The 11,513-nt window shown below is 29.6% G+C and overlaps 1 protein-coding gene across 1 annotated transcript; it reads right to left on the reverse strand.

The window, feature by feature from the left end:
* Positions 1-1,374: 1,374 nt before the first annotated feature.
* LOC111631506 (protein SSUH2 homolog) lies at positions 1,375-11,291 on the reverse strand. The gene is made up of 6 exons (XM_023375760.1): positions 11,274-11,291; positions 10,864-10,946; positions 9,099-9,191; positions 5,250-5,352; positions 1,828-1,929; positions 1,375-1,728 (listed from the first exon to the last, which is right to left on the reverse strand). The coding sequence occupies exons 1-6, from the start codon at positions 11,289-11,291 to the stop codon at positions 1,582-1,584; spliced, it is 546 nt and encodes a 181-aa protein (XP_023231528.1). The 3' UTR covers positions 1,375-1,581.
* Between the last annotated feature and the right edge of the window lie 222 nt (positions 11,292-11,513).

Here is an 11,513-nt window from a genome sequence, read left to right on the forward strand (position 1 = left end):
CTGTGCCAACGTTGAAATCTACTAGAGGTATGGAACAAATAATTATAAACTCTCTCTCCGTGAGTTAGGAGCTAGCGAATTTTGTAATCTTTATTTTTCGTTAATCTATTTATAATAAATCGTTTCCATTGTTAAATGGTGTCCTTTTACTCGCATATCGCCTACGCCTCGTCGACGACCCTTCTCACCTCCTCCACTCGACCTGACAAAAAGAATCCCGAACCTTCGAGACCGCATTTGAAATTAAGTCATCTTGACAAGTGAGCAGGTTTAACGACCTGTAGCCAAAAAGGGAGAGTTGACAGTTCCCGACCTCCCTGACAGTTCACACCTGTGTTCATTTTGAATTTACCATAAACTGTTCAAATAAAGGTCAGAAAACTTTTCTCCTTTTTAACTGTTGATTTCCTTAAAGTAGCTGTGTATATACTTTTTTGAAACCTAAAAAAATAATTATTAGTAAATAAAAAAAAATGTATTTTTGTTAGTAATTAAGAAAGATTTTTAGATATATTTAAGATACGAATGATTAAAATTAGAGAATTGTTACATTAAATAAATTTATGGATTAAAATAAAATATATAAATTTTAAAAGTGGTAAAATGCAAAGATATTTATTTTAACCAATACAGTGGAACCTCGATAACGAACTTAATCTGTTCCGTGACTCTGTTCATTAACCGAAGCAATTTTTCCCATAGAAATTAATGCAAATATGATTTATTCTAGCCTCTGAAATTTTTAAAATTTTATTTATAAAATGGATTTTCTTTGATGAAAACGTAGTTTCTATCATTACAGCAACAAACATGTAAACTTTATTTAATAAAATAGCACTGTACTGTACATACCTTCATTTGTTGTAGTTAGTGATAGAGGAGTGAAGATGTATAGAGCTTATTGCTTAGAAGGGGAATCTCCCTCCAAAAAAAATAATGGGTAGCACTTCATCATTAGATTCTTCGAGTCCAGGTCTCTTTTGGTAAGGAACAAGAAATTGACCTAAAGTTGATTGTCTCACTCTTTTAATAGCGCATTTGTCGTTCATATCGCATTGTCATTTTCTATTGCTACTATTACTTTTCGCTCTCTTGGGTACCATATTGATTAAATAACACAGGGGTGCACAACCTGCGGCCCGCGGGCCACATACGGCCCCTTATCAATGTTTATGCGGCCCNAGGTTAACCAATGAGAATTTGAAAAATCTACTGGTTGTTTCAACATCTGCCATTACACCAGACATAAAGAAGATTGCCGCCAGCATCCAATCTCAGCCATTGCATTAATCGCTTGGGGGTCCGGCCCCCAGTCAGTAAACTTAATCCTAATTTGGCCCTTCTTCACAAAAGGTTGTGCATCCCTGAATAACATTATCACAAACACTCAGAAAAGCAATGCTTAACTCACTCATGCCTAACAGCAACTAAAATTTGATACAAAAAACCGTTACATTTGTTATCCGAATTTCATCCGTTATCAGAATAAAATAAAAGTTTGATAACCAGGGCGTTCGTTAACAGAGGTTCCACTGTACTAATTAAATTTAGTTTGTTATTATATTAAATGAAATACAACATTTATAAAATAGTACAACCACAGCAGCAAGCTTGTGGATAATGTGGGAAATGGACTTTCTTCTCAAATCCATATACAAAAAATCCTCCAATTTTATTCTTCCAACTGTATGTTGCTTCAGTTACTGGAATAATTCTTACTTTCTGTCTCTAATAAATTTAAAAATTAAATTGTATTATTCAGATTTAAATGGTTACAAAAAAGTAAGTTAATTTATTATTAAAGTAAGGTTACAAATACATTCATACTTGTTGCAGAATAAGTTCTGTTGGAAATACTTGACTATGTTTTTGTATTAGCTGTTTGGATGCCTTATTAATATTAGGTTGAAAACAAGTAACAGGCGATACCTAAAAATAGAAAAAATTAACAGGGTTAGTTTTAAATTATAATTTGCATTTTAATACTGTACAGTACATTGATGGTAGATATATAGTGCAGTCAAAAAGTTCAGAATATTCTGCATGATGGTCTAAAAAAACTAGCATTTGTGGGCGTCTCTGCATCATCTATTGTGACATCTTTAGGCTTGGTTTTTAAACAATCAAGATGATAATGTTGAACAAACAAAGAAGATGAGCAGTTCTTGTTCAGGTTTGTCAAAGGCATTGAATCATGCTACTTCCTTTATGAACTAACAACCAGGTGGAAACCATCATTGGCCATCAAAAAACTTTCAAGAAAACTAACAAAATATTTTATTAGTGTTCTTTTTCAACTAACAGAGACCACTTTTAACTGAATTTCTTCCAGAGCCAATATCAGTGTAGAAAGTTACTGCCAGTTGCTCCAAGCCTTACATAAAGCAATCAAATTTGAAATGTTTAGGCCTCTTCATTGATGTAGTGCTCCTGCATGATAACTTATGACAGTCATCGGTGTGATTTTGCATGCATTAGACCAAATGAAAAAGTAATGAAGGGACAGGATTCACATCAAAGGGGTTGGGGAGGCAGTAATGTAATGGTTCCAACAGCAGTTATGGATTCTATGGAGAAGATATCAGTCATTTGGTGACTTGGTAGGACAATTGCCTAAATAACAGTTGGAAGCTCTTTTGATTTCAATGGAATGTTTTTAGGTGTTCTGGAACTTTTTGATTGCAACAAATATATCCTATATTAGTTATTTATTATCATATTGTTAAGTAAAACTAAGTTTTTAATTCATATATTCGGATCCGGAAAAAATAAGTAATAATTAATATATTAATTCTTCAAGAAGTTTCAGTGCCAGATTGTTTAAATACAAAAATAAGTAACTAAAAAACAAAATTTTAAAATATTGCATAGATTTTTATTTTTTAATAGTTTACTTTAATTTTTATCATTATAAAATTCAAATCTATGCATATTTAGATTATCAGGTACTGAATGCATTAGACATACTTTTCCAGTTATGCTTTACTCATTAATGTATTAGAAAAATAAAAATAATGCATTAATTTTAATTTTATATAAACAAAATTTTGATAGTAACAAAAAGATAGTGAAAAAAAACTTACAGAACCTAGCTGAGCTACAATTTCTGGTACCTTAACAAAAAACAGAATGAAATAGCAGCAGTTTGTCTTTCAAAAACTTGGGAGTGGAGCAACAATGGACTGTCCACATACTAGTGGCTGAATGATTAATGTTAAAGTATCACATGTAAATAAATTTCCTCTCCTGCCACTGTGCATTTTTGACTCAAAGAACCCTTATATCGTTCCACAGAATCCAGTTTAAGAAACAAAAAATTGTTAAGGGCACTGTTTACTTGTTTACCATCCTTTGGTAAAGGATGGCATTTTATATCAAACCTTAGTTTTCGAAAGTTTTTTCAGATGTAAAAAGTCAGCATATACAGTAATCATTCCAGAAGTTTTATAGAAAACCAACATTAATTTAATATTTTATAATATTCAAATATTCATAACACATCATTTAAGCCTTACTGAATACAGTCCAAAATGAAAAATTACACTATGTAAACTATACTTTATTTTAGTTCTCATATTTAATAAAGATATCAATATGAAAAATCATATACAACAATAAATATGATTCATATATGATGCTCTACAGGAACATATTGAAACACATTTCTAAGTTTTAAAGCAGATATAACTCTTTATAAAATCTTGTATATTATAGCTTTAATATTTTAAATTATTTTATATTGCAAATAAATTTTGAGGTTAAAGATTAATTATATACAGTAAAATCTTGTTTTATCTGAGACTGATATATATAGGTCCATATTTTCATAGGTGGTGACTAATTAGAATTAATTCTGTATCCAGAAAAATCTAACTATTAATGTATATACAATATAATACAGTAGACCCCCCAATAACATGGTAGATACGTTCTGTGTTTTATGAATTCCATGTTGTACGAGTCACTTAAATACACGAGCCAATCATAGCCCAACACGTATGCAGTTTAGGGACTACGGCTGTTTGAAAGGTTTTCTTCCATAAAATTAATCGATCCTAGACTAATTTGACCCAACATTTCCAAAACACGTATAATTTTTTGGGAATAATCCATATAAACTATGCTATAAACAAAAAATTGTAGGATTATTTACCAAGTGCGCGCTGTTCGACGACGCCATTGCTTAAGCTTGTTTTCGTCACGGAGCGGCAGGCACGTGTTTCCTGATAAGTTATTTTTCTGCGAAAAATTTGCTGAAGTTTGGAGACATCATTAATATAAATATAATTTTTATGGCCCATATAATAATGGAGTGATGCCAGCGGAATGCTGGGAAGAGTTAGTGTTATTTAAGGATTGTAAACGCGATGGTACTAGTGAGAAAGATGTGTCTTTTATGGATGTTAGAGCGTCTTCTGTTGTATCTTCTACTGAGAAAGATGTGTTGTTTGCGGATTTTGTTCCTGTTGTGCATTCTGGTTGTAAGAAACCCTACTGAGGAGGCCTTAGCAGGCAAAATGCATTTGGGGTGAAGTATATTTATTAAAATAAAAAGTGTTTTTCTTTATGTTAACCTGTTTATCTCTTTCTTAATTTTTATACCAGTCTACATACTCGGGATTTATTAAGCCTCCAAAAGTCAGAAATGAATGGAAAACTAGCAGTTTTCCGTGTACTAGTGAATAGTGCAATACGGTAAAAAAAAATTTTTATGGCCGTTAAATAATAAATGGTTTTTAGTAGGTCCGCTGCTTGTTTAAACTCAATGGTTTGTGTAATATCTGCTATTGGTCTAGATTCAACCAATCCTGTCATGACACAAGTCAGCAATGATGTTTTATTGTATTATACGAGTCTTTTTTAGCATGTTTATACGAATACGATCGCAATTTTTTTTGCCATTTTATATGAACCCGTTTTATAGGGGTCTACTGTATTTTTATTATTGAATTCAGTATACTGTATATAGTAAAAACATAGAAAAACAATCAAATGCTTTATTTAATAATTGTGAATAACTGTATTTATTAATTTATAAATTAATAAATACAGTTATTCACAATTATTAAATAAAGCATTTGATTGTTTTTCTATGTTTTTACTATATACAGTATACTGAATTCAATAATAAAAATACAGTAGACCCCTATAAAACGGGTTCATATAAAATGGTTTCATACATAAACTCCTTGGTTGTGTAGACATTTGCCAAGGCTATCAATAAGAAATGAAAAAAATTAATTTCTTACTCTGAAATTCTGATCACTAAATACAATTTCACCAGTTACATCACAGATTAAGTCATCTGGTAAATTTGTGTTTTCAACAACAAAATCATCAGTATGATTTCTCCTAGAAGCAAAGCATAAATTAAAATCAAGATTTAAAATTCTGTCAAATAAAATATAGTATAATTAAAATAATTAAACTATTTTAAAATAGAGAAAGTGTGTAACTTATTGATATACAGTTTAAGGTGTGAGAAAGGACATCGAAAGACTCTTCGTATAGTCTTAAACTGTATATTAATTTTAATTATAGTCCTGGCAATTTTATCAAATGTATAACTTATTATTTAAAAATAACAAATAGTTAAAATGTAAAAAAGAACAAAAAACTTAAGTTACTAAGCAACTAAATTACTGCATATTAATTGAGTAAATAGACAAACAACATAGTATCAATATAATAATTATTTATTATATTGATACTACGTTGTTCGTATTATTTACTCAATTAATATAATTTTATTAATTTTCATTAATAAGTATAATAAACATGGTTTGGTCATTATATAACTGGCAGTTTTCCCATTTAAATAGTAGTCAAATTGCAGCTCTTCTAGATTGTTATTGTGGCTCCTGTATACTTACACTATTTCTTTTTACTTGGTATGACTATTTAATATTTTTGTAAGTTTGCTGACTATTATGTAGTGAGATGTATTGTAAACATAACTTGCAAATTAACCTTAAGGCAACTAAACTAAAAAGACTACATTCCTAAAGTGAAAGGAATTAAATGTTTATCTAGCTCAGTGATTTTCAGTGTGCCGCGAAAATTTTGAAGGTTATTAAATAAATTATTTTTGAAAAAAGCCCAAAGAACAGTGTACATATCAAAATTAAAACCTCTTTAAATTGATTATATATTATAACAATGAAAAAATCATATGAACATATACATAACGTAGTGAAAAATATATATTCATAAGCAAAATTATATGTGCATAACACAAGTAATTTCATTTAAAATACATTTTTGATTTAAAGAAAATTTCATCTATAACTGTCTGTATTTAGTTCAAATTATTTTAACTTTAGAAACCTGCCCAATGTCCTGCTAAGGCAATTGTCATGCCACTTTTAAATGCAAATTAAGACTTTGGTTTTCTTATGTAAATGAAAATTATTATTAATTTAAATAATCATTGTTGTAACCTGCTTCTATTTTAAAAAATATAAACAAAAAGAATTAGGCTGTAAATTAAATAAAACAGTATTATAGTTAACAATGTAAATTCGTCTCTGTAATCCAAAACACACGCTTTGGTAGACGTATCTCACAGCAATTTCTGGTTAGCAAATTTAACTTTTATTACTCATTGAACTACAAATATATTTCGGGTTGGTATAATATACTCCAACCCCTCTTCAGTGATTTTTTCATTAAGTACACAACAAAAATTGTTTCTTATTTTGCTTTTTCACAAATTAGGAGGTAGGAGGGTAGACCGTTCACAAACATCAATTTATGTTTTAACTTAAATACTATGCATACCATATTAATATGTAAAATACAAAATAAAGATTGCTATAGTTTAACTCGAAGGAAAAATTGATACTAAGGATGGATGAATTCAACATCTGTTCTCCAGATGTCCAGTCTGCAAGGTGGGGACTTTTCACTCCTCTATCCCCTGACCCCTATCCCTTTTACATATTAATATGGTATGCATAGTATTTAAGTTAAAACATAAATTGATGTTTGTAAACGGTTTACTCTCCTACCTCCTAATTTGTGAAAAAGCAAAATAAGAAACAATTTTTGTTGTGTACTTAATGAAAAAATCACTGAAGAGGGGTTGGAGTATATTATACCAACCCGAAATATATTTGTAGTTCAATGAGTAATAAAAGTTAAATTTGCTAACCAGAAATTGCTGTGAGATACGTCTACCAAAGTGTGTGTTTTGGATTACAGAGACGAATTTACATTGTTAATATAACATACAGCAAACCAACTATATATTAAAGTATTATAGTTCTTTAAGTGGCAAGTAATATGGCAATAGAATGTATACAAACACAACTTCAAATCATGTGATTTTTCCACAGAAATTTGTGCCATGAGATAAAAAAGGTTGAAAAACACTGATCTAGCTGGTCATAAAGTGTCAGTAAAGTCACAATGATATTTATTTTAGAACAGTAGATAACTATAGTATTAATATTTTAACTACATACAATATAAAATACCATTTTAATTGAGTAGTTTTTTTCAATTGCCAGTCCATAAAAAAATTTCACCGGTCCACAATAAAATATTTGACCATGCTGACGCTGGCACAGTTAAATTCAGGTAACATTTAAATAGTGATCTAGAGTTATTGTACATACTATTTATTTACTTATTTATTCATTGCATATACAAAAGGAAATGTCATAAGACAATTGATATCCTCTCCCTGAAAATAACACACATAACAAAAGATTAAAATATAAATAAAAAGAAAGGGATAAGCATATATAAGAGTAATAAATGAGCATAATTCATAGTTGCATGTAATTACTAATCACACAAAATTATGAACATAATTTTACCAGTCTGATGAGAAAAAGATTGAGAAACACTATAATAGAGGATGCAGCTCTTGCTTATTTCTGATAGGCAATACATGGCTCCTATCATGACAAGGTTTGGCCAACCCTGTCATATACTGTACTGTATATTTTGTGCACATAACAAAAAAAGCAGCAAAATTAACTTATTATAATCATGATCAGTTTTGATTATCCGTAATCAAATTTTTCTTTCACTTATTTAAATCTTAAGATAATTTAAGAAATGAAAATTAGTTTTTATATCTAATAATTATTTCCATAATTTTAATAAATAAATAAATAATTATAATAGAAATCCTACGAATGAATAAATGAATGAGCTGTTTAGCTATATATTGGTTTATAAATTTTAACTTAGAAGGAAATGTTGACTTATGATACAAAAAGTTCTCAATATATATTTTATTCAATTCAGTTTGAAAAATAATGTCTAAACTTGAAATCTGCATTGCTATGAACACAGGGATTACAACAAATGAACAGATTCAAATGTGATAAGTCAGCAATTACCTTGTGTCCAGCACCATCTTCTGCTAGTTCTCATTTTTTTTAAAATAAAATAGTTTATTGAGTTTAAATGTTTGATTGATGTATTGTTTCATCACATAAACTTAAGATTAGTAGCACCTGAGTTACTTGTCATGCATAAATTGTATATTGAATATATTCAATCAGTATATATACACATATTATGTATTCAATATATTCAGCCCAAAAATGGCATCATTCATTAATAAATGAGTTTATGTTGTAATAAAGAGTAAAATTTTCAAAAGCTTTAGTGTTTTTGAATTATGCATCTTACTTCAAGAGTAAACCAGACAAATAAACATCAAAAATACAGTAACATATTTTTGAACTAATCACATCTCAGTGTAAAAAATACATTATTTTTCCCTTCCACTCATCTTGGATTGAGTCTTACCAGAACTTATTGTTATGTTTGTGATGCATGGTAACTTTCCAATATATATTGCAAGAAAAGCTGCCACCAAAACATACTTGTTTTATTTATTTATTTGCTCCACATCACATTGTGGAATGTGATGTGATGTGGAGCAAATAAATAAATTAATTAAATTGATATGATTAATTGTTGGAAAATCTACTATTTTTTTCCAATCTTCATTTTCTACCTGATAATGACCCACAAGTCCTCAAGTGTTAGAAAATTTTTCCCTCCAGAAAAGCAATTGAGATTGAATTTTACATTTAAAGATCTTTAACAAATGTTTTTGAATTTATAAATCTTACCAAGTAACAGTGAGTTTTATAAAATGTTTTAATTTTCCTCTGCCTTTACAAGTATTGCATTTGATTACTCCATTACCACTACATATCTCACATCTAAAAAGAAAAAAAGATGATTTTTATTATATTTTAAAATAGTAAATATGTACAGTAAATACAAAAATGAATATCATTACTATTAATAAAAATATTATAAGCTGTATCAATTACTGATATAACTTATTGATACAAATGACAAAACACTAAATTGATTCAGAATATCTTGATTAAAAGTTAAGAAATAAACTAATGTTTTAACAAATCAGCTTTTAATTTGATGAAATAGTTCAACATTTGTGACAATCTTTCCTTACTCCAGCAATTGCATACAAAGCTAGTTTTATGATAACTTCAATGGAAGTTCATTGATAGGTCAGATAAAAAAAAATAAAAGAGCTTTAGTTCTGGCAGCTATCTATAAGAGAAGGTCTATCATAAATGTACATTTTCATTTTATGGATTTATTTCATCTAATTAGAAAGATATGATTTGTTAAAAATTATTAAAATAGAAAATTCTATTAAATGCTAGTAAACTTGAAAAATTTATGAAATATTTGTGTCTTTTTTAAAAAGCTTCAAATTTACTTATTTGCAAATTTACCTTAGCTTTTATGCCTGTTTCAGAAATTGGTAAAACAGTAAAAATATATTATTATTATTACATTTACATATAAAACACTGTCTAAAAATTGAATACATCAAAAGTTATTTCATTCCAAATAAACATTTAAGTTAATACAAATCACCTCAGTAACCTTCAATTTTATTCCGGTAATAGCTTAAAAATGTTTGTCATTTTTAAGATGTTTGTAGTGACTCAGATATATCGAAATATATCCTGTCTAAGTGTGGGGTAATGAGTTGAGGACTTTACAACACAAAGGAGACAGATTGATGGAACAAACTTTAATAGTGGTGTAACCATGACCAAGCAGTTCAGACTCTTACACAAAATTCTTATTAACTATACAATTATTCCAATTTATTTACAAGTTACATAGGTCTCTAACTATACAGGTTGACACTTCCAGATCATTGCATCCTCTTAGTACAATTGCTTAGCTGAATCCAATTCGCCTTTGTTAATGAACACATGGTCATCACTTGGTTCAACAAGGAAAAATGCTGAATTGTAAAAATAACAGTCTCACTGGACAAACCTGATATTATGTAGATTCTCACACAAGTTCTTTGATAGTAGGAATAAATTTCCTACTTGATGATTTCAGATTAGCATTTGCACACAGCAGTTCAATCTTCTATCTTCCTTGTCCTCTTGTCATCATGACCTTATCTCACCTTCTGTCCAGGTTGGGGGCTTGAGAGTCTAATCCGGTCTCAAGAAGAATCCAAAAAAAAAAAAAAAAAAAGTCCTTCCTCACATGGAACGCGCACCTTTATATCTCCCGCCATTCGGGAACAATGTCCACCCACGTGATTCTCTCCTTAACCAATCCACAGTTAAGGATGCTACAACCTCAAAAAAAAAAAAAAAATTGATTCAGAACACACGACAGACTGTTATGTGTAACAATAAAACCCGATACAATTTTTCTAAACAAAAAGAAATATGATTAGATGATAATACAAAACTTATAACAAATGAAAATTACTATAGTAGCAAAGCACTACATATTACTGGAATAAAACAAAGGTTACTGAGGTGTTTTATATCTACATTTTTCCAGTTTGGATTAGTTTCTCTTTTCCATTTAAGTTAAACTAACCTTTTTCTTCCATTTCCTTGACATGTATTGCAAGTATGATCGAGTTGTGTTTTGCCTCTTCCATTACACCACTGACATAATTCCTATATTTTAATATATAAAATTATAATTTTATTACTAGAAATATATTCAAAAAAGATTTCAATGTTTTTAAAAGATCAGTTTTCATTGAATTGTTACATATTATACAGGTATCTGACCTTGCTTAACACAAATTCACTATAATGGAATTGACAATAGTACTGTAAAGTACTATTTTTAATTTGTACTATTTGTAAAGTACTATTTTTAATTTTTAATTTAACTATTCACTGCTACCAGCAGACCAACGCTTTCCGTTCAGGAGCTCACCTCTTCTGTCTTCACTTGAGCTACTGTACTTATAGTATGAGGTGACGTCACAGTTCTACTGTAGCCACTCCCCTCATTTACATATCTACACGTAACATTGTTTTCTCTTCGTTATCTGGTAGCTTATTTCTCGACAATACTTTGTTAACCTTTTACAGCATTTCTTTAACAATTATCGGGATGTTTTGTTAAGGTTACACAAGTTCCTAGAAAGTCTATTGGGGTGTCCCCCCCTTCAGTGCGGACTTACAATTCTGCCGCTCGGGCGTGCACGTGAGTGCAATGCTAGCTATGGCGCT

This window comes from Centruroides sculpturatus, unplaced genomic scaffold (assembly GCF_000671375.1).
Source record: "Centruroides sculpturatus isolate CEXI.00-Female unplaced genomic scaffold, Cexi_2.0 scaffold692, whole genome shotgun sequence".
Classification (NCBI taxonomy): domain Eukaryota; kingdom Metazoa; phylum Arthropoda; class Arachnida; order Scorpiones; family Buthidae; genus Centruroides; species Centruroides sculpturatus.

Bases quoted from the DNA above. Each gene is read 5' to 3' on its own strand.
- LOC111631506 (XM_023375760.1), bottom strand. The intron at 1,930-5,249 runs GTAAGAAATTAA...TTCTATTTTTAG, and splicing joins TTAGTGATCAGAATTTCAGA to GTATCGCCTGTTACTTGTTT. The intron at 1,729-1,827 runs GTATGAATGTAT...TAAATTTATTAG, and splicing joins CAGAACTTATTCTGCAACAA to AGACAGAAAGTAAGAATTAT.